General features: G+C 41.6%; 2 protein-coding genes across 2 annotated transcripts in view; both read right to left on the reverse strand.

Moving 5' to 3' along the window:
- The window catches only part of api5 (apoptosis inhibitor 5), a 51,338-nt gene that overhangs the window by 7,662 nt on the left and 16,031 nt on the right, over window positions 1-27,645 (reverse strand). The gene's annotated exons all lie outside the window — the stretch shown is intronic.
- Window positions 109-14,233, reverse strand: hsd17b12a (hydroxysteroid (17-beta) dehydrogenase 12a). Its single transcript, XM_049723744.2, has 11 exons — window positions 13,854-14,233; window positions 4,259-4,305; window positions 4,003-4,078; window positions 3,582-3,689; window positions 3,022-3,086; window positions 2,905-2,949; window positions 2,591-2,625; window positions 1,803-1,884; window positions 1,645-1,710; window positions 1,143-1,292; window positions 109-1,074 (listed from the first exon to the last, which is right to left on the reverse strand). The coding sequence occupies exons 1-11, from the start codon at window positions 14,029-14,031 to the stop codon at window positions 934-936; spliced, it is 993 nt and encodes a 330-aa protein (XP_049579701.1). The 5' UTR covers window positions 14,032-14,233; the 3' UTR covers window positions 109-933.

A 27,645-nucleotide genomic window follows, 5' to 3' on the forward strand; every position in this document is an offset into this window, starting at 1 on the left:
TTACTTCGAATATGCTTAACTATTTTTGTGTTCTTATATTTAAACAGTATCTTTTTTTAACCAACATACAGAAAACATTCGGGAAATGTTAAAGAAAAACACCCCAACTGTCAAACGTGTACTTTTATTAACAAACGGTAGCAAAAAAAAGCTACAATCGGAAGTAAACACTGCATATTATTAAGTGGAAAATTTTAAGCATTATAAAAAGATTGCTATCAACCCAGAGGCACTCATAAGAACATTGCATACACCTAACTCAGAACTATCCCGGCTGAAAAATATGTGAAGTTAAGGTTTCATCTGTGAATATTTTGGTCCATTATTGAGGCACACCAAAAAGGTATGTGTGTATTAAAAAAAAAAAAAAAGAGAGAAAAATGTCTTGTTCCCTTGTAATTCAAATATCAACGACCATTGAAAGGCACTTCTGTGTAGCTTGTCAAACAAACAAACAAAAACAAATACAGTGATACCTTGATTTGCAACAGCATTCCAGCACAAGCCGTCGTCATAATAAATAGTGTCAACACTTAACGGACAATTAAACGCGGCTTGGAAACTCACTCTTAAAGCAACAGGTTGTGTATGTGTGTGTGTGGTCTTATAGAAATAAAATAAATAACTTTACATTCATATATATATATATATATATATATATATATATATATATATAAAATGTAAAAAAAAGCCCACCACCATTTTCCACTGCTTACAACAGCAGGGTTTAACAAACCACAGTTTAATTCTTTTTTCTTCCCTATTTTAAGGCAGTTGCATCTAATCTCAAGTAACATGGCAGGTCTTTTTTTTCGTAGAGGTTCTTCAGTAACACACAAACTCACACACCCGAGTTCTCTGACAGGACCCCCAGAAGGGAGCACTTACACACGCACACTTGTTAAACACTGCGTTGGGGTCACATTGTTAGTCTCAGTCTGTCTTCAAGCCGGTTCCGTTCTTCTGCTCGCGTAATTTCCTCCTGTGCAGGTATCCCGTGCGCTGGAGGCGGTTCATGCGTGCTCCCAAGAAGATGACGAGGCCGATAGGAACCATCTTGGTGGTCACCCAGCCCTGATTGAGAAGAACAAGTTTGTATTTCAGATGAATATTTTCAGATTGTTGTCGCACAGGTGTCTTACCATGACGGCGTGTGGAAAGTATCCGTTGGTCTGACCCTGCAGGCCCACGGTGTTGAGCTCGGCGGCCACGTAACGCTCCGGGGTGGGCTTGTCCAGGGTGGGCTTTCTGATGCGGGTCATCTTGGTAGCCACGAAGAAAGGCAACACGCTCTGCAGGTGGACAAGAACACAGCTTTTATATTAACTATGAAAGATTCTCTTTTTAAAAATAAATTGTCCACCGACGTGGCTCAATGTGTGGCGCTAAAAGTGCTCGAGATGTGTTCAGATGGGGCTTGCAGAGGTCAAAGTGCAGTACTGTTTATGACCGCCAGGTGGCATAAGAACGCTAAGTACGGGTGCAATAAAATCAGAAGGTGCACACAGAAAGTTCGACATTGATAAGTCAAATCGAAAAAAAATCAAGCACTATTTTAATTATGAACGTTTCACACTGGATTGATTCAGATCACTTTTTTGTTTTATATGATTTCATTTTAATACCTTGCTCTCAAAACCTCACCTGGATGATGATGCCCTGACGCCTGTACTCTTCCTGGAGGCCACGGGAGAAGAAGTCCACAAAAGCCTAGAGTGGGGGGGAGGTGAAAAAACTGATTTTGATGAGAAATTCTTTATAAGTTTAGCTTCAAATGAGTGGAATGAGGACAGCACGCAAACCTTTGTGGACGAGTAGATGGTGAGCAGAGGGACGGGGTACATGCCACTGGCCGAGGAGATGTTGAGGATGACTCCTTTGGATCTGAAACAGCAAAAAGAGGATTTACACTGAGAAGAAAAATGAAAATGGTGCTTCGATGAAGAACTGTTTGTGCAAGCAGCAGTGTGCACTCTGAGAAAACGAGACCGAAGATAAAGTCCACGCTAACAAACTTTAAACATCTCACATTCAGCTAACCCCTGCTAAGTACACTAATATAAAAACAATCAAATAAAATTGAAAAAAACAAAACAACGCAGTTTCAAGTGTTTGAACCTATTCAATGCATCTATTTTTGGATCAAATCGCATCAACAATTTCCCAGGGAACCCTTCGTCTGCCTTCTCAAACACACACACACACACACACACGTGCACACACACACACTGGCAGTGTACGTTGCCATGGCAGTCTGTTGCTGCAGTGATGTAGTCTAAAGAGAGCTAGAGGAAAGAGAGAGAGCTCGAGAGAGCGAAAGAGACATGCTCGGGCCTCACACGGCTGCAAAATGTGCCTGCAACGCCATTGGCCTACGCCGGTCACGTGACCGTGTGCCAGGCCAATCGGGGCGGGGAGGGCACTTTGTGTGAATTGAAAGCTTGTCAGCATTTGTGAACAAAGGGAAGGAGAGGAAGCTGCCATGGCGGGGAAAGACTCACTGATACCTTAAGCTCCTTCGAACAATCGGACATTAACGAGCATTGCTAAAAAAAAAAAAAAAAAATAGTACATGGGAGGAAAATCTCACCTGTTAGCCATTCTGGGCAGCACCAGGCGGGTCATCTGGTGAACGACAGACACAAGTTAGCATGTTAAATAAATATAAACAACCTGATAGGGTTAAAGAATTTGGGGGGGAATAAAAAGAAGAAAGTGTGTGGGAAAGAAGGGAGAGATGCGTGGGTGGGTGGGTGGCGGTTGCACACGGCGTTGGTGTAGTCCACCGTTGCTCTGGGAACGAGAGACACTGCAGGTACCACCAAAGAAGAAGAAGGAGGAGCAGCAGCAACAGAAGAGCAACACAATGGCATTTACATGGAGGCTCAAATGGATCATGAGTACCTGGCACACTGAAGTCATGTTGACGTTGATCATGTTGGTGATGAACTGAAACACACGTTGGGCACGGTATTTAAATCAGTGCAGCAACAACAACAAAAATAATAAAAGGTCACTCACATTGTCGAGATCCGGAATACGGAGGTAGTATTCAGGGTATGGATAGGACACACCAACATTATTGACTGTTAAACACACACAGAAAACGTTTCAATTTGTGAAAAGCTCCACAAGTGAATGTCATACTAAAAGCATCCAGAAGGGGGCAGTAGAAGCAAAGGAAAGAAACTATTCAGTCCGCCACGCCTTGTAACCAGTAGTGCAACTGGATTTAAAACAAGGACAAAGAGTTCTTTAAATGTTCTGTTCACACAAAGTACATGCGTAATTGACTCTGCCACATTTTTTTTTTTAACTGAGTCACATACAGCAATGTAACACGTCATATTGCACAAGATGTATTTGTGTGCATGACCTGAAGCTACACTCTACATTTTATTTCAGTGTTGTTGGTTTTTTTTGTTTTTTTTTTAATAGAGTGACTCAGTCTACCCAAGACTTGTGTGTGTGGTGTGACGACGAAACAAATCAGTAGAGTCACGACAAAGCCAACACTGGTCTAAAATTAAAACAAACATTGTCTCCTAAAAGGAATGAGAGTAAATATCAAAGTTGTTTACCAAGAACACCGATCTCCAGCCCTGATAGTCCTGCCTCGATGGTCGGGTAAATGTTGGTTTTGCCAAAGTCCGCCGCAATGGTCTTTGTCTCCACTCCAAACCGGTCCTCTGTGACACAAAACAAAGAAACATCTTAATTTTCTGTATCTATTTCAACCATTTAATATGCGAAAAGCAATTATTTAAAAGTCAAAAGACAAATTGAATCGTGGGCATTAAGATCCTTATGAAAATCATGCTGCAGTGTCATAGTTAAACAGCAGAGGGCGCTGCATACCAACAGACTGCATGTCCAAGCACTCTTTAAAAAGCGGTTTGATGGAAGTAGAGAACAATAATTGAAGAAACACCAGAAAACAAATTAATGACAATATGACAGTTGGATCAGATACGATGTTGTTGGTCAAAGTCAGGCACTTACCAAGTGACCTGGCCACGTCGTCCAGTTTGTGTTGGGAGCGGCTGATCAACACCATGGCAAACCCTCGTCGAGCAAGCTGGGAGGAAAACAAGTCAGTTTACAGGCTCACAAATAATTCCAAAAATATAATTTTCTCACCCAGAAGTGTGTCAACTAAGTCATTTTTTAATAACTACAGTATAAAGATGAAAAATTAAATATTTGTTCTCAGATTTTTTTTTGTGTGAAAAGGGGAAAACCAACTCAAGAGACTCACCTCCTCCGCGTAGGATTTTCCGATTCCATCAGTGGCTCCCGTCACAACTAAAAAGCAAAGAAGATAGGCTGTCAGCGGTTTTAGTAGTAAATTGATTAATAGACATCACAAACAATGAGCAGGAGGAAAGAAAAACTTCTTTTTTTTTTTAAATAGCTGAACTCTGCATAACCCTGCAGGTTGTCATGATATCAGCAACATGGCCGCCCATACCGCTTGACTGCATCCCAAACAAAAGCGTGAAGCTCATTCATGGCCACACCTCGACTTCAAGTTGGACCTCTTGTCAAGGCGAGGGCACACCAGCTAAGCTCCAAAATGACTGAGATTCCCTGTGACAACAATGCTTGTAGATAAGACGCACGTTGTCATCGCAGCTTAGCGGGATCATCGCATACAATACGATTGGCTAGAGACCGAGGAGAACTGTTGAGTCAACGAAACCTGGGCGAAGGTTTCAGTCATTCGACATACCTTGTACGGTCTACAGCAGGGGTGTCAATTTTTTGGGCGGGCCGCATTGTAGTCATAGCTTCTTTCAGAGGGCCATTATGATTGTCAAGACAAATAAATTTATGAGCACCTCATATTATATACAGTCAAAGCTACAAAACAAACAACTCATTTTCAAATCAAACAAGTAAAAACTGGTCAAATATTTTAAAAGTGAAGACAATTTGCAATTCTAGTCATGACACACCAATTTGATGCACAATTTGTCTTCGCGGGCCACATAAAATGATGTGGCGGGCCGTATCTGGGCCCCCGGACCTTGAGTTTGACACCTGTGGTCTACAGGATGAGAAAAAAACACAAATTTGGCCACAAAAAGGTGAAGTCACTCCTATACCGACAAAAAATTGCAACAGTAAGGCATTCTTGACTAAAGATTCTAAAAGATCAATTGTGAATTTGTTCTTTGGCCACCTCGTAGCTCCGCCCCTCAACTTGGCTTTTCCCTGGTTTCTGTCTGTCAAGGCTCAAGTTGATGAATTTGACGATTATTCGAAACAAACGCTGGGAAATAAAGCCGATGGCCACGATGGTGCGCTCAACGCATCTATGATCAGTTGATGAAAGATTAATGGAGGCACAGAGGACATTCTCTAGCAACGGGCGAGGAGACGAGAGGGAGGGAGCGATGACAAACGAAGGAGGAAGAGGAGGAGGAGGAGGAGGAAGATGAGGGGCTGGCGGGATGCGGAGGGATCCTGGGGGCGTCTAAAAATAGAAGTGGAGCGAAGCAGGAGAAGGAGCGTGTGAAGGAGAAATGGAGGAATGGAGGCAAGCAAGGAAGGAAGGAGGGAGGGAGGGAGGGAGGAAGGCAGGAGAGGAAGGCGAGCGAGAGTAGCACAAAGTCAAAAAGTGAAAAAGGCAAGCAGAATTTATTTCTTTAAATCGGACTCTTTCTTCAGCCCCCCATCTTCCTCCTCGATGTTAAGAATGAAACACGCCGACACAAAAGCCTCAATGGGAGCGGATCATACCAATGCACGCCACGGGGGGGGGGGGGAGGAATAAAATGATCATTTTCCTTCCACAACACAAATCTATTCAATTAATTAGCGGCATGATTGATTTTTAAAATATTCGATAGTGACAACACGACATGCCCCCAATACTAAAAATAGCAAAACTATAACTTACAACCCAATCACTAATTAACAATTTTAAATATTGTGAAATATATTAGGAAACATTTGGATATTGTGGATACTGAATTTAACAAAAACTTTAAATGCAAATTGTAAATATTTCAACGGAATGGATACTACATAAAGACATTCGCAAATAATTTATATTAAAAAAAATAAAAAGGTATATAGACCAGACTCCTGCGGGACGCCACCAAATTGCATTCAAGCGTGTCGTGCAACGAGGTGCACGTCAAACATTCCAAGTGATCAGCGGCTGGGTGGGGCTAATTGACTGATGTCACTTTTGGCAACTTTCAAATTGATCGGTTGAGTAATAAGCTGCTGAGCGACAAGTAACGCAACACTTGGTGAGCAGTTTAAATCGCCGTAAATAACAATTGATCATACCCAAGTGACACATTTCTGGCAACGCCCCAAGTCCTATTTGGCTAGCGAGACTTTTTTGCATTAACCTTGAACGCTTCGAGTCCCGCGGCGTTCCACAAGGTTCTATGTTGGGGCCCTTGCCGTTTTCACTGTAAATTTTACCTAAGCGACATATTTTCACATATGATACTTTCACAAACATCACCTCCAAAGTCCACAAAGGGTGATAGTTTCATTTAAATGCCTAAATGACAGCCTAGCAACTTCAATATCAATTTACATGAACATAAAAAAGTATTTTGCATATATATACACACACACACACACACAAAGAAATAATAAGCTTTCTTTGCTCTTGGTATGATAGCATCCTTTAGCAAGCCCTCACCCCTCCCTCTGAGAAATCCATCATGCCCCTGCCTCCTCCTCCTCCTCTTCTTCTTTCACGCACATCTCCATATCCTCGTGTTGTACTTATGAATGACAACACTCCTCCCACCTATTATATAATAGCGCCATTCTCTCAATAACGTGTGCGTGCGCGTGTATCGCCTTTAGTGTGTGTGTGTGGAAGTGGGCTCTAATACAATGGAGGGGGGGGGGGCAAGCTCCTTTATTCAGTGTGCAGACATTTCTCATTGTTTTAATTGAAAAGAGATGCATGAAAGCATTCCCATTTATTCTTATCGACGCGACATTAAATGCACCTGCATAATCTTACGAGATCAAAAACGATACAGCAAAGAATTTTTTTTGGGGGGGGGGAATTTTCACTTTTCGCAGCAGTGCTTCATCATATACCTCGTCGAATAGCGGAGGGGTTCACTACCTTGCCGTGATCAAATTATTAGAAACAGTCCATAACAACAACATCTATATTGAATTAACATCTCATTAGATTTTGCAGCCGAGTTCTCCCGTTGTGTTCCCAAGCGTCGCGAGAAGCCTGACGGGGGCGCTTTTGCACCGCCGACGCCGCTACGCGTCACGTCCAGAGGTATTGACATCCCCCAGCCTTTTGTCCCCCCCCCTTCCATCCTCCCTCCCTGGGCTGAGGAGCGGCCGCTGCCTGCTCGCTACGGCGCGGCTCTAAAAAAAGCAGCAGGAGGAGTAAAAATAGCAGCGACTGCCTCGTCTGGGAGCTAAACCCCCGCCCGCCCTCTACCTTCATCCCCCCCCCGCCTCCCCCAATCCATCCATCGCCTCCCGCCTTGCATGCTTGCCTGCCGCATGCACCTGAATACCAAACAAGATCACCAGCGTCAACGTCAGCATCATCGCCACGACAACCGGGGCTGCAGCATCCAAGCTGCATGCTGGGAAACACCGCACATACACACACACACACACACACACACACTTGGAATCATGATTGGGAACGGGAGAAATTCAAATAAAGCTACAGATACATTTTTATACTTAGTGAGGAATCATAGAGCCTTTTTTCCCCTAATGAAGTGAACCCTCATTCATCATACGAGATATTTTGCAGGCCCACTAAATGAAAACCCGACAGATGCCATATAAAGACTTTTTTTTTTTTAATCGACTGGGAAAAAAAAAAGATATAATATATATATATATATATATATATATATATATATATATATATATATATATATATATATATATATATAAAAAACTTTTTTTTTTAATCGACTGGGAAAAAAAAAACTATATATCTATATATATGCCCATCACTGTCTTAAAGGCACAGTAGCGAAAATAAGCGTCCAGCAAATCTTCAATTAAGATTCTCAGTGAGGAGAGACTGCGGTCCTCGTATGCCCTGCTCTTGTTATGTAATCTGTCGCACCCCAAACTCGCCTATCAACGAGCAGAGGCCTCCTACGTTACACTGAGCAAAGGAGAAGGGAGGGATGCAGCACAAGGTGGAAACACACACACACACACACATATATACGCAGACGTGTATATTTCTTTAAATAGCATGGGAGAAAGTCACATGGGTAATATAAAAGTCGACAAAAATAAAACTTGATGGGGGAGGAGGGAGGCTTGAGGACTTGTACTTCAGAGCCAACCAAGACTGATCCAGCATCTATATTTGGATGGGGAGCAAAAAATAGCTTTTATAAAAAAAAGGAGGAAAGAAAAAGGGGTGGGGGGGGTACCATTGTTTAAAAAAAAAATAGACAAACTCAATTTCTCCAACTTGAGGTGATTTTTTAGGAAATTCTCCAATCCTCCGCCATGCAAAGATGTAAAGTGTACCATCGACACGTACGTTCTCGTTTTGTACGCAAAGGTGCTCAAATAAGAACACGTACAGATGGACGTTTCAAAAGCGGTTGTTTACGAAAAGCGGGACTGTGAAATTCAAATAAATTAAGCCAGCGATTGCTTTATCCTGTCACGAAATGGGTGGGAAAAGTTACCAACTCACCACAGAGTGACCCTGGCTTCATCGCAATGCCCGGTCGTCATGGTAACCAAAGACAGATCCTGCATTGACCAACATTTTTGAATAGTGGGGAAAAAATATATATAATTTCTCCATTAAAACGGTAGGACTGACAATTTCTGAATTCAATTGTCAAAAAAAATGGTTTCAAAATATTTTAATTGCTCCAGGAATTTGACAGCGCCATACTAGTTATGCATGACGTTCAAAGTCTTCGCGAGAACAAGCTCTACGTCAAACGATTGCGCAATCGTCAGAATCTTCCCGAGTCAGGCACGATGGAATTACGATTACATAAGAACTGGTGGTGGCAAAATATGATGAAAGACACCTGTTGGGCTCGTAAATGATGTCAAAGGGGTAGATGACGTATTCGTGGAAAGCGGATCGAGTTCGTCAAACATGAGAAGGTGACGACAACTGAATTAAGCAACAACCAATCGACTAAAATAGACAACTACTTTAAATAATCGAGTCACAATTTAGAACAGGGGTGTGAAACTAATTTTTGTTACAGGGTGGAAGCAAAACATTTTCAATTATTTTTTTTAGTAGGATTATAACAAAAATGTTGCAATATCTCACTGTTATAAAAAAGAATTTAGAGTTTTGGTATTTTAACAAGACACATTGAGTTGACACGATTTTGCGGGCCACGTAAAATGATGTGGCGGGCCGGATATGGCCCCCGGGCCTTGAGTTTGATTTACAACTTCGAATTGCCCAAATCCTCCAATTATAATCAAGTCGAAAAGTTATATACTATTTTTTCTTTTTTAAATCAAGATCAATCACAACATACTACTGGAAAACTTCCCCATTTCCAAAAACACCAGTCAAGACTAACCGCTTCTTTTTTTACCATGTGACCACTTTGCCATCAATTAATTTCATCGCCTCACAAAAGCGATGCGGACCGAACGAGAAAAACGAAAGAGAAGATCCTGAAGCTGAACGACTCAACGGCCTCTCCATCCTGCTCTGCTCGTGTTGCTGAGGAGCTTGAAAGGGAAGCTACAGCATAAGCTTTTTTTTTTTTTTTTTTTTTTTCCCAGCTTCCCCGGCTGCGGCACGTGTCGCTGAGCGTGTGCAGCACATGAACGGCGGTGTTCTCGCTCTCCGCCCACACACATCTACACAAAGCGTGCACACACACACACAACAGTTGAGGGAAGCACATTCACAGAGATTAAGATATCCATACCACCCCCAACACACACACACACACTCGCATCATTCACATATAAATGCACATTTGCCTTCAAGTACATGAATGGAGGTTGGCTCCATGCCTCTTATATAATACCAGTTTACTTAATAAAGTTGCAAGAGGCACAGTGAGGTCCTTGCCTGTCATGGAATTTAACACACACATATGCACACATGCAGTAGAACACACACTGGCTTTATATAATACTGGGTAGAAACATGATGGCACCAATATTTGACAATATTTTTCAAATAAATGATTAAGATGAATCATCTAGACGATGAAATATCTTTTGCACGCATACAGTGAAGCTGTTAGTGTGCAGCGCCCATAAGAAAGTGAATGGGGGAAGCCGCTTTGAGTCACATTGGCTGCACTAGCTCAATCCTGCCACTAGGAGGCACCTGCTCTGCGTAAAGGGGAAGACCAGGGAAAATCCCTTCTGCTCATTCCAGAGAAGCTGAGTGGAGTGAATCACAATGGCATCATGCAATAAAAACCATGAATCTCCCCTTTGCGTTGAGGTGTTTTCCCCGTCAAAAAGAAAAACTTTACATTGTCAAAAAGCACAAGCCAAAGTATATAAATCTGTAATGATACACATAAAAACTGGTACCTCTAAAACGATTTTTTAAAGACTCACTAATTCTGCAGTGACGCACTTTTCTCTGAAGAACAGTAATATTTTTTAAATGTACTTTTTTTGCTCATTGTTGCCAAAAGAAATATATGGAACAAAAGTCGCACAAAATTAGAATTGTGTTTTTGCTGTTAAATAGCGACAGCATTTGTGACTATTTTTTTTTAAACTTTTTTAGATCTTTATATTGTCTGCCTCGTATATTGCTGTGCTGTTTTTTTGCAGACATGATTCATTTTATTCATTCATTGTCTGTTAGCATTAAGCTAGCACACGTTCAAAGTGTTGTGCTTGTTTAGAATACTTTTTTTTTCTACCGGAAGTGACAAACAACTTCAAGACTCTTTCTAGGAGAATAATTTCATATATGTGCTAACACTTTTCCGCAAATATCAGCGGATAGGTGACGCTACGAACGCCAAGTTAGCATCACTATGCTAGTATAGAGCATGTTTTTTTTGGCGGCATAACGAAGCCTTATCCATGCGAACGCCCCCTGGTGGTTGGCATTGGTTGTGAAGGCGCTTCACGAGCTAATTCAGCAAGGCCGCCGTTTTAAATGTAAATATTCCCAAAGATTCCCAGTGATTTCTGTTAACTTCCCCTAGCTATCGGACTGAGCATGTGCTGACAAACCAGTTGGACCAGCACACGCCACCGCCGCCTGCGTTGTAAACTTCAAGAAGCTCACACGTTCTCGTAACCGACGTCACACACTGTACCGATTTAAGCCTTTGTTTCGTGTGTCTGCGGAATTCAGCCCATGACGTTGTTTAGTAACAAATTGCATGGATGAACTTCAAGGACAATGTGAAGAGCTCCAAGATGAGAATGCAGTTTCGCAGTCACATTCCCACCATGATTGACATTTGGTGTCTCCATTGCGCAACATGTTGCAAAACACAAATCTGTGTCAAACATAGATGCAGTTGAAATACAAATCTGCATTTTTACCCAAGTCTGTTTTATATTTTTGTCGTACCATGTAAAATTAATCACTACTATGTGTGTGTGTGTGGGGGGGGGGGGGGGAACTATTCCTACAAACACTGTGATTGAATACTTAAAGTGACATTTCAAGAAATTATTCAAATCTACATTTTGACATTTTACCTCACTAGCACTTCATTTAAAAAGTGTTGTACCTTTCAAATCCAACCATTACAAGAATTTCAATCATTCCTTTAAAATCATAATTAGGGTGCTTTAACTGTGGCATTGTTAAAATCTGCAATTATACTTTCGACAGCCTTAGCCTGAGAGACTAAACTCGGCTCATTCCTTGACACCACCTGCAAGCACGAGAAAAATCTCAACTATTCAAGCTTAAAACGTCCCACTGTGGACTTTTAAACTGAAGATAAGGGTGCTCTTGATGTTAAGGACAACAGAACACAGGGACAAAACACACCACTCGCCAAATCAACAGGCCCGACTCGCGTATCTGGTCCGACCAGCCCGGGCGAGAGCATTCGTTGCAGCCAGTAAGGCTTTATCAAGCGCACTTCCCGTCTGGGTTGCAACGGCCGGCTGCACTCGCCATACGACAATGAGCGGGTTTCTGGGAGTGGTGTTTGGAAAGGGGGTCGAGATCCTCACAAAAAAAAAAAAAAAAAGACAGAAGACGACCACGACGAACACCGATATACAAGACTCCAATTTTAATGGGGTTTTCCCACTTGCAGTTCAAGAATGCATAGTCAGCATTTTTTTCCACATTACTACATACAGCAAAGGGGGCAGCATTGAACTAAAGTGACCAGCAAGAGAACTGGATCTAGGTTTGAATGACAATGTGTGTGTGTGGGGGGGGGGGAAGGACTTTTTGCTTTCATATTGCACATTGGTTTGAAACCGCATCTGATTCTGATTCACTATTCGCATTAAAAACAATTTAGATGCCAACTGGGGTGAAACAGAATGAAGATCACCTCTAGAAATAGTCTCAAAGATGTGCAATATCAACACAAATAGGATCAGAAAGAGAATAGCCATTTGTAATGTGAAAGCAAACTGAACTAAATCACTTATTGGGTTGGTTTGATGTAAACGAGGGAGGTTTCTTAAAAAAAAAGAAAAGTGAACTTTGTTCATCGTAATCGTCCATTGAAAGTTATTTTGGGCCACATTCAACAAAGTTAGTACAATGCAACCTGAATGGTAACTGAAGCAGATATTTTGGGGGTTTACATTGCAATTTGAAATATCATCCAGTGCAACTGAATATGATGAACACTTGTAGTCCACTTAATTGAAAAAAAAAAAAAAAGTAGAACTGTTCACATTGTAAAAGTGCACCAACTTCCGACCAAATTCTGGGCTCATTTTTAACTCATTAGTATTATTTCACTGAGATCATTCGCAGAACTATTAAAAATTACCCGTGTCCACACGTGAATCACTTTCACTTTTATAACAATGCATTACTCGGAAAGAATCAAATTTGATGAAGGTATGATTTCATAAATCAATGAAGGAGATGCGTTCAAGTACAGTTGGATTTCTCAATGCGACAAAAAGACGGGTGCAAAGGGTGTGTGGCGACTATTCCTATATGGTCAAAGGATGACTAAGCGGTGAACGAGTGCATGACTCATCGATGGGCACCGGGTACGTGTGTGCGCAAAATCAGTGACATGGAAGGGGAGGGGGGAGTAAAAATGCGCATTAGTCATCCCTAAAGGCACCATTCATCAATCTACCATATTTTTTAGCACATTACATTAGGATTTCGTCACGATAAATGGAGGGGGGGGGGGGGGCGGTGGGGTGTTACTGGCACACTGCGCAGTATTTTTCGTCCATGCAGAAGTGGGTCAAACCCTGGCAGGGGAGATTCCAACGAGTCTACCTTTGCAAAAATACAACCAAACACGCAAAAATGTCAATCTAAGGTTCAACTGATTCCGAAATATGGACAAGATATATATTTTTTAAAGGCATCTAAATGTAGGTCACCCATTTAAAATAGGACCATGTGGCTTGTGAGGATGGATCAAAAGTGCGCCATAGCCGAACACCCAAAAAAAAAAAAAAAGTAGGGAAACCAAAATGTAGGTGAACACCCAGTCACACTCAATTGAACCTCATGGCCGTCATCTTGTCATGCAATCAACTGCTTACCTGCGCCAGTTATGCAACCACCGCAACAACCTTGATTGAGCTTACAAAAAAAAGCTAGCAGCACCCCAAAAATAAAAAATAATGCGCCAAAAAGTGAAGTTTGGGCGCACCTGGTTTCACTTTTAAGTAGTGTGTGTGGAGGTGAAGTAAGGGAGGAGAAGGGGGGCACTCACCTGCCCACTTGCCCAGCTGGGGGGAGATCAGCTGCCCGTTGCCCAGCACCCACACCCTAAAGCCGGACAAGAGCCGGTAGAGGACCCACAGAAGAATCGAGGCCACCGTGAAGGCGCCGACCCAGAAGAGAGGCGTCTCGGCCCTACGGAGCATGTCCCCAGCGTCTGTCCACGTCATGGCGTCGGCGGTGTTCGAGTCCAAAAGTGTGCGTGCGAGTAACCGAGTGAAAGAGACCTCAATTGTAAGGCTCTAATTTCTAATTTCCACGGCAGGACGTGAGAGAGGCTTTATAAGGAGGTTGTAGCATCACGCTCCTTCACTTCCTCCCCCCTCAACACTTGCAGAGCCTGATTTGACCACGCCCCGCCTACCTCGGCTTCTATTGGCCACACGCAACGCCTTTCAAGCCCCTCCTCGCCTCCCATTGGCTTCTGCTCTGTGAAGCAAGCGGATCCAAGGGAATCTGAGAAGTGTCGCCATTGGCTGTCCGGGCCGAACAGGTTTGTCGGTATCAGGGTGCATTATGAAACCCAGCCAGAGTGCCCACGCCACTTTATGAATGAAAGGTGCATCTCATTGGTCGGAAATGCAAGCCGCGGCGTCATAGGATGGGGGGGGGGGGGGGGGGGAGCACCGATTAGCCGCGCGACAAGTCGGTCGTGACGTCATGGCATGACGACTCGGACGTGAGTCACTCACATGGTTATTTCAGGTATCCGCTCGTCAACTGCATAGAAACCTATCTATCCCTCTATCTATCTATCCCTCTATCTATCTATCTATCTATCTATCTATCTATCTATCTATCTATCTATCTATCTATCTATCTATCTATCTATCTATCTATCTATCTATCTATCTATCTATCTTTCCCTCCACCCCTCCCTCATCCCTCCATATTCATCCATTCATCCATCTATCTATCTATCTATCTATCTATCTATCTATCTATCTATCTATCTATCTATCTATCTATCTATCTATCTATCTATCTATCTTTCCCTCCATCACTCCCTCATCCCTCCATAATCATCCATTCATTTATTCATTCATCATCCATCCATCATTCATTCATTCATTCATTCATCCATCCATCCATCCATCCATCCACCCATCCATCCATCCATCCATCCATCCATCCATCCATAGCAGCAACATGGCAAAAGTCTCTCTCTCGGTTGAAAAGAAAAACTACAAATCCCAGCAACACTTTTTGCCAGCTGATCCCACTCTCGCGAGACTTTCGCCCTTATCCCCCATCATGCCAGTCGTATATGAGTTTAGTTCAATAAACAACACAGGGACAGTCCGTTTGTCTATATATTTTATTTTACATGTTATTTAAAAAATATATATATATATACACGTGGTGTTCATGCACGTGTCCACATCCTCTGCACAATTTCTCCCCCATTACTCACGCAGACACACAAGTGCAGTCGCCATACCATGACTTCTGGCACGCACACACAAGCATGCACGCGCAAAAACTAAACGTAAAATTGGGCACGAAATGAGCTGTGACGACGTCACGTGAAACCTGCCACGTAGTCTGCAAACATGCAAGACTACAAAAATGTTCTCGCACGGACAGCGTGCCTGCGCGTCAGCTCGCAAAACGCGTCACAAGTGCCAGCCGATGCGCGTGCACGAGACCAAACCTCAACACACACACATACAGTGGATAAAGTTATGCCACATTATAATGTCTATTACTCGTGACGTCATCTTTATAACACTGCAACTTTTACGCACAATTCAAGATTAAAGAATGTACAGCACATATGAAAATGGAAAGAATATAACACACTCACACTCTTACACGCACAAAAAATACAAATACAATTTAGTTTACATTATTTTTAAGTATCCTCCTTGACACGTGGTTCGTCCTAAACAGGGCAGAAAAAGTGGAAATTCAATACTAGGAAAACTTTGGATACTGACTTTTTAAGCAGTTTATCTTCTAACAATAACTTAATTCAAAGTTTTTGTGTTTCCTTTAGCTCGGTCACTCACACATGCACACACAGACTCTTTGAGCTGTTTATTTTTTCCAGCCCCTTCTCACGAAACAGTCACAAGATTAGGTACACCCCCTTCGATTGACACTCCCCGAGAGCATTTAACATGATGACCACACTCAGATGTTTGTTATAACTTTTCTGTGTTGAGCTATACAGGGCAGAATAGGGTCATATTATTAGCAACACCTCTTAGTGTGACACACACGATTCGAAACTAAACCAAACATCTCTCAGATTTACTTTTTAAACTGTCAGACTCAAACACACACGTGCCCAAACAATATAATGTATTTGTGGAGTACGTCACAAATTCTCTTTATCTTTTTTTGTGTCTACTGTACAGAGCAACTTAAATTAAGATGTAATACTTTTTAAAAAAATTTAAAAAAGATATAATAAAGTGAATATAAAAATTAAAAAAATATAATACATGTATCTAATCTAATGATAACTTTAGGAATACGTTTTGAGCCATTTTAACCCATCTTTGCTTTTTTTTTTAAGCTGGTTTTAGACACTCTCGTTTCAGCACCACCGAAGTGGACAGCGACACATAGACACACAGCCAGTATGAGCGTGTCTTTTTTTTTTTGCCATCATCATCTTCATCATAACATTTTAAGCCAACAACGACGTCAAGCTTGTAATATTCTCTTTCAAAGTACGACAAAAGGGTGCAAAGTGACGACAAAGACATACAACTGCCGGGCGTACTCGACATACACTCCTCGGACAGGAATATCACATTTTTACATGAAATAAGAAGATTATGGGGCATAACTTACCTACTTTTGGTGTCAGGTGGACGTCTGTCTGTCATCTGAGCGCACACACACACACACACACACACACACACACACACACACACACACACACACACACACACACACACACACACACACAAAGAGAAAGAGAGAGAAGTTGGGAAACGTCAAACAAAATATTTACAAAAAAACTCTTCCAATCAGTTATTTTAATTCAACTATTTTTATCCACATGTATGAAATATTGTTAAAGTTATCGTATAGGATGTGTGTGTGTTTTTTTTCCTATACATATTTTATTTTTTTACAAATTAAATCATTTAAATATCCACCCGTTTCCTGTCAAATAAAAACGTTTTTTTGAGCATGTGTGTGTTACGCAACTCCACCATTATTATAATCAGTAATTTTATATACGAGATCATAAAGGCATTCACCTGAGTGTGTGTGTGGGGGGGGGAGCTTCATCCCAATACTCAAGATCTTTCTGCAACATAAGGACACAATGCACTTAAAAAAAATGAAATAACAGTATATTAAAATAACTGACACACACACATTCACGTCTGTTAGTACCAAAGAAAGTAGCACACACCAACTCTGATATATATTCTCACACACACCATGTAAAGTCACAGTTGTGGTGAGCTTCATGTCCAAGAGGGTTAAGAAAGGAGTGGAAAATAATGGTGGCTATTATTATTATTGTTTAAGATTAAATAAAATCTTTGCCTATAGTTTGAATTCCACATTTATTTTATTTGTGGCACTACATAAAGTAGTCAAAATATTAGAAACGTCTCCCAGCGTGAACAAAAAACATCTTTCTGATATTTTACCAATTCAAAATGTAGTTTTCTGTTTTTCATTTAGTTACTATAAGAGATTTACAGTGGATCATCTCAAAATATAAAAATAACACACAAACACACAGCAACACAAAAAAACACAAATGTTTGATACTTTTTTTGTCAAGTAGAAATACATTTTTGTAAGCCTCGTGTACAGCAGAATAAATCAAAATGTGTTTAGATGAATGTGAGAAAGGGGGAAGTGAAAAAACTTTATCAATGCATCTCAATTGAAAAGCTTCTTCTCTGTGAAACCTTGAATTCATCAAACAAGTGTGGTTCTACAACATATGGGATGCATGTGGGAGTTTTCCAGGAACTATGTTCACTGTCAAAGGAAATAATATATCTGAGTTTTCTAAGAATTCTTACAATGTATAATATATTCCTTGAAAAGGAGAATTTTTTATTTGTAAGAAAATTCTTTGACCGTGGAGTAATGCTTAAACTTGACCATACACAAAACATAAACATGTGAAGGGCAAGTCAAGTGATGTCATGGTAACATCTTTGAATCCATTTATACATTTATCAAAACAACTCAGCCCTTAGGCTTGTCGCAACAAGATGGCCGACATGACTCTTCAACACTGAATTAGGAACATCTTTTTTTTTTTGTTTCCCTTCTGTCTTTCATAAGACACACAATTATTGATTTAAATTGGCCGTCTATGTTTTCATTCGCTAGTTTTACTTAGCAACATAAAATTGGGTTGACAAATCTATTGCGAGTAGACCCACAAAAAAAAGCTCTAGCGTTTGCTGTTTTGGTGGCCATTTTGTTGTATCGTGTATACTCGACAGCTGGGTAACAAAATATATCAGTTTGCATCATCACAGCTTGGGAATGAAACGAATTGCTATTGGCTGAACGCTCTCTGGATTTCTTTGGGGGGGGGATCCAATGTAACCCCTACAAATGTTGTCCGATTGCTCCCAAATTTCAAGCAAGTACAGTAACCCCCCCCCCCCCCCCCGCTATCGTAGATACCTGGTCTCCGCTATTTTGCAGATTTCATTTGTGACAGTTAATGACTAGATATATGTCACGAATGAGGGGAGCAGGGCGACCAAATACAGCTTGGACCAGGGTTGATTGAAGGGAAGGGAAGTGGGCCAACACAGACACAGGCGGGATAGAGACTGAACCGCAATCGGCGGCATTCGGGGAAACGGAACCGCAATCGGCGGCATTCGGGGGGACGGAACCGGAATCGGCGGCATTCGGGGAAACAAAACCGCAATCGGCGGCGTTCGGGAGCCGGGCATGTTGCAGTCGTAGACACGGGGTCGGGTGGTGATCACGGGTTCGGCTGCTGCTGGCATGAGGTCCAACGGCGGCCGCGGGCCCGGAGACGCTGGGGTGGATACCAATGGTGGAGCCGGTGGCGGTTGTAAGTCCAAGCGCTAGTCACTGTGATGGTCGGTGTCTTCTGTCATCTCCCGTCTGCGTCCGCACCTTGTGTCCCTGTCCTGCTCGTCCCCCCGGTCTTGTGGGGAGGCTCACGGTCAGATTGTGTTCCGTGTCCGAGTGGACTTCTGTTTGCCTGTCTGTCCAGTCTGTGTCTTTGTTTACCCACTTCCCTTCCCTTCAATAAACCCTGGTCCAAGCTCCATTTGGTCACCCCGCTCCACTCATTCGTGCCAATATATGCATACAAGGTCAGCCATTTTGATTTGAAGCAGCCATTTTAGCTATTCTTTGGGGGTCCTTCAATAAAAATCTTCTCCTTGAGATTTTTGCCACCAAATTTCCCCCCCACTCTTCTACAACACTGCTCTTAACCGCACAATGCAGTCGAGACGCATTCAAAGTGAACAATTATGTCCACGATTCAAAGTCTGCCATGATCATTGTTAATAAAGCTAACAAAAATACATTTTGATTTACTTTTTTTTCCCCCCCATACAAATATTGATTCTGAACCGCACTGGATGATGTGAGTGGTACAGTTGCTTCTGTGTATTCCAATTTTGTGTAGTATTGATGACTTCTATAATTAAATTGCCAAAGTGGAAGTATTAGGAAGTGGAATACAGATAGAGAATATAAAGTATAAAATACACTAAAAAAATCAATCTAACTATCAGTTTAAAAAAAAAAAAATAAATAAAAAATATAAGAGTCATCCTTCTCACCGGTTCGTTCACTAAAAACTTCTTTTTTATTTTTAACACAACTAATAATCTACTCAACATTGCGGCCATGGCTAACGTCAGTATCCAGTGCACGTTATATGTACAGGGCACATGGCATGGACGTTTCTGAGGGCCATGACGTAAGGAACGTAAAGGCAAAGGTTACCAAATGCACAGTTCGCTCCTCCTCATGCGTGTGTGTCTGTGTGTGTGCAGGCCTCCCGCTCAGGCGTATATAAAATATAAATAGCGAGGGTGACAGAAAGAGAGAGAGGAGAGCGAAAAGAAGAGTGTTGTATAAGTCACGACCAAGAGTGACAATACACAGCTTACAGACACACACACACACACACTCTATCCTAGAAATGTCGAGAGGGGGAGAGAGCCACGTTATTTTTTTTGTGTGCCGGTTAAAAATGTACAATTAGTAATAATAGCTAGATTTTTTCGTTTTGTACTTTGGACGAGACGAGACTGAATGCTTGGATTTTTGTTTTTCTTCACTGTGCGCGCCTCTCGTCGTCCTCATTCTGACATCATTTTTTAAAACTACTTTTAAAAACTATGTGCGCTGTTTTGGCAGTACACTGCCCACAGACCTTGAGAGGAAATTAAGAAAATGGCATCTGGTCTGAAAATTAAACTCATGCGAGCTTTTTTTGTTGTTATTATGTTCGGACAAACCTTTGCTTGTAGCAGGTAGTTAAAATGAACAAGAAACTGAAAAACAAGGATAATTTTGTGCACACTCTAAAAACTGTACGGTGAGAAATGATCACATATGGGTCCAAAAGGAACCGACCCAAAAAGTTGATCAAACGTGTTTTTGGTAGCAATCTCCACTTGCCCACTTCACAAAAAAAAATGCTTTTAAATGGAATGAGAAGTGATCACGCCCACAGGTGCGCACACCTCCCATTTTCAGAACCGCCAACTAGCACACGGCTCCAAAATGACCAACAAGGCGCCATGAAGGATTTATGCCATTCACAAAAAATAGATACCCAACTTTCAAATCCAGACTTCGCCAAAAGTGTTCCGTCAACATCTAGATTTAAAACCTTACAGTGCACACATAATAGCGACAGGCACACATCCAACACACTTTAATAAATACTTAAATAGTCAACTTATTAATACAAAATAGCATCCAAATTTTCCGTACGTTTCCCGATTAAATTCTTTCTAGAACGTCTCAGATTTACTTTTAGGCAACTTATCCAGCAAATAAACATCCCCAGAAATGAGTGTAAAAATAATAGTCAGTACAATACAGACAGACAAATATTGGGGGAAAATATTTCGAATGATTTAGGGCCAAATTTTTGCAAAAAAAAATACACTACAGTCATCAACAGTAATATTTTTAGTGGCCGCACAGCACACACAAGCAAGCAACAACCAAATCAACACAACATACAAGCTGCTGTAAAATAGTCCACTCATTAAATAATATGATGTTAAAGTCCTTATATGATTCCCTCCCAATTTTTTTTTACATGTGAAGAAGTCTATATAAAATGAAGTGTACACACCTAAAAGCAACAACAAAGTCAATCGATGTACACACCTAAAAACAACAACACAACTTGATAGACAATCAAACGTCGTGTCTGATTATTGATAAAAAAAACAGTACAAGCAGCTTAAGATATGTCCACCAAAGGTTTTACATGCTAAAAAAGTCACACAGCTGAGGCTTATATCCTACACACACACACACACACACACACACACACACACACACACATACATAAAAGAGCCAAAAAAAAAAAGTATAACAGCCTAAAATCTATTTTTGCAGTCATCATTAAATAAACGTGTAGCGTAATTGTCACAAATAAAAATAAGTGTTTAGGTGAAGTCATCGCAACGGCACACACAAGTGCCTCACAATTACACATAGCGTCGCTGTCCGACAACAAAGTGTGCGTCTCAAAATATCTTTCATAATACAAAACGTTTTTGAAGTCATATTTTTTGCGCTAAAATCAGCAACACATTTAAATTTTATGCTGCACATGCAATATTTCAAACGTGTGTACATTTTCCTGCCTCATTTGTGTAAAAGAATAAATCCAGATATGCAATATTTCTTTTTTGTGTGTGTGTAAATACTGTCTATCCTCTAAGAGACGATTTAGTAAGACTTTCCACAGCTCCCCCCAAAAAATTAACAAAAGTACGTATAAAATATGTACAAAAGTAATATATTATTTTGTAGGATTGTTTGTTTTTAAACTACATCCTAATATTATTTTGTAAGTTTGTTGTTAAAGTGCAACATTTCCCACCATAGCGTGTTGTGGGTTTGTTGCTTCATGTGGAACTCACACAAGCAACAAAACATTTGGTATAATTTTATGTTTCAATTTAAATTAAGCAGGATTTAATAAAAAAATCTAGACTGTGTTATCAGCAGAAAACTTTTTTTTTCTAGATGGAAAGATGTACAGCTCGAGGCAGTGCTTCGCTTTTTGTATCGGTCACAACAAAAAAAGTAAGCCACTGTCATTAATGTTAAACTGAAAACTTTTTATACTTGGAAAGAGTTTTTTTTAAAATAATGAATGTTTTTAAATAGTATTATAATCTAAGGAATGGTGAGCAAAGGTAGCATTGTGTTTCGTCAACACATAACAAAGGCAAATTGATTGTATATTATCCTCTAGTTCATCTTCCTGTCGAAATTTAAAAGGTTTTCTAACAAAAATTGAAGAGCAACATATTAGAAATGAACGTATGCCACCATCTTAGCATCACCTCAAGTTAACCTCTGAGAAATTTGCACTAATCAGCTTTTTGTGGTGACGATATAAGCGCCGTATTTGCAGAGAGTCTCGCAAGCCAATCCGCTAACATGCTGGATTCAAATCGTTTTTTTTTTCTCCTTTTTGTTTTGCTATAAGTATAGAATACAATAACCGTTGCCTCGTAGAAGTTCTTGTATGGGTTTTTGTGGCACATGGGTGATATTTTATTTATTTATTTATTTATTTTACACGCCCGGCACACCTAAACATTTGGTCACAGAAAGTAGACGAGACCTTAGACCAGCTAAAAGCAGGTCTAAGTTGTGGCGCGGGTAGTGTGAGGCAAATTTGATTTTGGCTGCACTTTTTGGTCGGGTGGCTGGCTTTCGTTCATAGATGTGTGAGGTGTGATTGTTTTAATTTTGTAGTTTTTGTTTGTTTGTCTCATTCGATAAACAGTTGGCGGTGCATATGCTCTCCTTGCCCACATGCGAAGGTATTAAGAATCAACTCTTAATGCTCACTAATCAGAATCTGCTAAATTATGCCAAAAACAATCCAAATGTTTTCCATTTGACAGATTTGGTCCTAAAATGCGCCTGATCTTAGAGACATGACGCCTGACATCTGTTATAGCTAGCACAAGAAATTCCACAACTTTTAACACACAAGTGTGAAGCTCAGATTTTAGATTTGGCCAATTAAAGCAAATCAAGTGTGGCTGGAATTTATATTTCTTGTGAAATGAGTTTCATCTTCAGATTCTGGTTGAAAAAATTACCAAAATTTCTAATTTTTTTTGCTTTATTTTTAACAAATGTTATCAGCATTTGCACCACTAAATCTCTTCTTAAAATAAATTGATAAATAGTTGTGCACACATACTGAAGGTGACTTTGCATTTATAAATGTGACAAAAATGAGTTTGACGTCCCTCCTCATACTAATTTGATTCAAATCTATTTGTGTATATTTCAGTCAGTCGTTTTCTGAATAAATCTCGATTTTAAGTGTCACCAAAATAGCTCACTTACTATCATTTACTGCGTATCGTTATAGCTTTACATTAGTCACGTGACTGCCAAAGTACTTGTATTTTTTTTTCAATTAGTATTTATTATAAACGTGTGTCGAACACACACACACACACGTTTGTTTTGCAGCGTCCATTTTGTTTCCGGCTGTCAACCAGCATGAGTTAATGAATATTTTATTCCAACTACATATTTCTACATAAATTGACTTAATTGAAGTGTAAGTCTCCAAAGTACAGATGAGGTAGAAACAAACTCGTGATGACGTCAATGTCTGCGCACCTCTCTCATGGTGGACGACGACGTCACACCCAAACACGAGCATGGTGGCTCACCTGTGCACGACGAGATCGGCCTCCTGGTCTTGGTCTTCAGGTTTGGACTTCCTCCTCACCTGCGAGACAGGACAGACACGAGAAGTGAGAAGTTTTTGCAAGTGGGAGTTCCTGTGTGTTTTTCTATGACGTCACTTTCCTGTATGGGGATCATCGGTTTGTTTTTAAGCACTCTTTAGTTTTTTTTTCTCTCGACGTGACTGTTTTTTATAGCAAAGTATTGCAAGAAGTGGGAATTACGTTTTTTGGTACTGTTAGAACTTCGAATGTCATAATTTTACTGAATCATATTCTCACATGTTTGTTCTGTGTATTTTTTTAATGCAATGCGTTTCAAGTCGTGACGTAGGTGCTCTTTACGTCATTGAGATTTTTTAGTCTTGCCACAACCGTCAACAGTGTCTTCGTAAACTTTCTGCATGCTTGTCACGTGACTTTTTTAAAATGTTGCTGTAAAAGCTTCATGAGTACATTTCTATTGTTTAGTTGACTGTTTTTCTGTAATTAACATACTGTTTTAACTGCATGTCTCGTTTTTACTTTTATGAACAACACTTTGTATGCAACTGGTTGCTTTAGTCGTGCTTTATAAATAAAGTTGGGTTGTGTAGCCTATAAAACAGCTCTCATCATAATTATGTCATATCATCAATAAAAAATTCTGTTTTCATCATGGACTGCGGTTTAATATGCCTTCATCATATCACATTATCAATAAATTGTATGTCTGTCTTGTATCTTCTTTTTTTTTTGTCCATAACAATAATGTCTGCCCTCATCATAATATCAAAACATTTCATATTTTTTTATAATAATAAACGCTTTTTTGTGGTATTGTTCTGTTGGACACGTCATCGCACGCACTAAATGTTGTTGATGATAATGGTGCGTTGACGGGACAGATGACGTCACCGAGCAACCAATCACGCGCCTCCTTTGACTTTTGTGTTTATGTCTGTGCACGCCACGCGTGATCGGTGGGAGGAAGTGGTGCGTTCGTGTGCTCCTCGTTGTTAAAAGGGCCATTTGAGCCCATTAAGCGCTTATTATTGTTCAATTGAAATGTTGCACTTCTCTTTTTTTTTTTTGAATGGGTCAGGTGGTGGTCTGGGGGTGCACACGTGTATTTGTGTGTGTGGTGGGTGTGGGTAGAAGGAGGGGCGGGGGGGGGGGGGTGCTTGAGGTGCGTTCAATTCATAAAACACGACTGATGATCACAAACCTTTTTTTTTTCAACCCTCCTGTTATGTTTGCTTCTTATACAAAAACATGTTGCGCGTCATAAATCAGAATAGTAACCAACTAAAAATACACGTAAGGTAAAATAGTACTTTTTTTTAAAGTATATTTTATTTCTCAACTTTACAAAGGGCCGATTTGACCCGCAACATAACAGGAGGGCTAAAGGAGGTCCAAACAAAGTTACTTTAAGGGGAACTCGGTGTGCATTTGTGTTTGACTCACAAAGTTGGTGTGTTTTGTCGAGCTACCAACAAAATAAAACATTTGCACATGCAGGGAAGCATGCAGGAGTTGGAGTAAAAGTCAAGCGCAATTTTAAAAAAAATAAGTGTGAGAAAGGAAAGTGGGGGTGTAATTGAAGCCTACAATTAGATGACGAAAGGGTGCACGGGTACAAATTTAGTGCAGACAAGACGAGTAAATGAAGACAAGAGCATAAAGAATGAAAACCGCGACACAGGGAAAAAACAGAAGAAAATGGGAAAAAAAAAGCGAGCGAGGAGCGCGTAAGGGGAAATTCCACGAGTGGCTGCGATGAAATCCAGCCTCCCGATGTGTCGTCGATGTTGGCGGCGGCGAGTGCGCCCCCCGCGAATGCTTTTTGGGGTAAGGGCTTCCCAGATGCAGAGCTCAGAACAGCAAGCCCAGACCGCAAAAAGATTCGCAAAGGGCAATTTCTTTGTTGTTGTTTTTTCCCCTTTTTTTTTTTTTTTTTTGCTGGGGTGCTCCTCCGTGACTTCTGTTGCCGTGAATCTCCCTCTCGCTCTCCTGCACTCCACTTGAGTATATCTCCAGCTATATCGGCATCACACACACACACGCGCGCACGAACAACCACACTCATAAATGGAAATAGCAGGGAGGGGAATCTCCGCAATTTGAGAGCTGTCCGTGGTTCTTTTCCCTCTCTCCTCCTTCTCTCCACTGGAAGCTATTTGCATGCCACTAAATGCATGCATCCCCCTTTCTCCTCCCTTCCCTCTGAATAGAGCTGAAAGAGATGCTGTTGATGCTGCTGCTGCTTCTGCTGCTGCTTTTTTTTGGTGCTGCTGTTGCTGCTACTGCAGCCGCTCCGTGCGAGGAGGGAGCCGGGCTGTAGACTGCTGGCAATAAATAGAGTGCAGGGAAGGCGTGCGATTGGTGCGCGGGCGAGATCGTCATCAGCCAATCGCAGCCTCGCTCGCATAGGGACCCCCCTTTTTGAAAAAAAAAAAAAAAGAAAGATACAAAAAAAGAGGAAAAAAAACAAGAAATGACGGGTGGGGTGGGAGGTAACCAATTTGTGATCAATATCAATGATAGAGGGATCGTGCTATTTCCTGGAGCTTTTTTTTTTTTTTTTTACACATGCAAATTAAATTAGGAGTGAGGAAGGGGGGGGGTGAGGTGAGGGAGAGCTAAACCAATCAAAACGCCGCAATGCAAAGTGTCCACGCAGCATCCAAACAATGCTCGTGTAGAGAGGAGGGGGAAGAAGTTAATAAACTTACCTGCTTCCTTTCCCAAATAAACCCATTTAAGCGCCTCCCCTCCCCTCCTTGTAAACTTTCCTTTAGTGAGACCACACACAACAAGCTTCTTCATATTGGGCATCATTTTGGGCATGGTTGGACTCCGGCTATTTTTTTTTTTTTTTTTTTAATGATGATGGTACCGGTGGTGGTGGTCGTTTCATTTGCAAGCCCCTCAGTCACGATTCTCCCCCCCTGCCGTCTGGGCTGCACAGTGACTGCCTCTCCTGACGCAGCCAGCGAGCGCGCACGCTACCCACGTCACGACGGAGCGGGATGAGATGTGCACCCCCCCCTCCCTTCTTCTCCTCACCCCAATTTCCTCCCCACCCGCCCTTCCACTCAGCTTCCACGCGCTTTGCCTGATGCAGAATGACCATAAAAAAAGGGGGGGGGGGGAGTATGGAAGAAATGGGTTAAGGTAATGGGCCGCTATTACCCCCCCCCCCCCCCCCCCCCCATTCACTTGGCGCGCTCATTCACCCTGAACTCGGTTGGCGAAAAATAGCAGGGCTCGCAAGAACCCTCTTGCGCGCCCTGCTGGTCACCTGCAGGAAGAACCACAGCTAGCGGGACTTACGCTGGTTTGGCGCAAAAATTTGACGCCCCACCCACACCGCCTTGATAATTTTATGCACAACAAATAAATGAGGAATTAAAAATGGAAAATATATTGAATAGTGGGTTCCTAATATTTTGCACAGGAGAAAATCTCCCCACAAACACTCGCGCAGGTTGAAAACAAGCTCACTGCTGCCACTTGGCGTGCGATCAGCACCACTGACGCTGGACAGCTCCCGGGTCTCCCCTCTCCTCTCTCACTCTCTGCGGCTCCTTTTTCTTCCTCTGCCCCCCCCCCCCCCCCCAACTCCATGCATGTGTGTGTGTGCGCCTCCTCTTTCAAAATAAGAAACCGGGGAACCCCCCGCACCCCTTCTGTCTCACACACACATCGAATAGAGATAGAACAGACAAAGAGGAAGGGAGGGGGGGGGGGGGTCTTACAGCGTGGAAGTGAGGGGGGGGGGGATTCCAAGCCTGCAGGAAGTGTGCGCGGTTGCCATTCCGGCGTCGACACAGAAAAGGTAAAAAAAAAGGAGGGAAAAGGAAAAACAAAAAAAGGTACAGCATGCAC

The sequence above is a fragment of the Syngnathus scovelli genome, chromosome 6 (assembly GCF_024217435.2).
Source record: "Syngnathus scovelli strain Florida chromosome 6, RoL_Ssco_1.2, whole genome shotgun sequence".
Classification (NCBI taxonomy): Eukaryota; Metazoa; Chordata; class Actinopteri; order Syngnathiformes; family Syngnathidae; genus Syngnathus; species Syngnathus scovelli.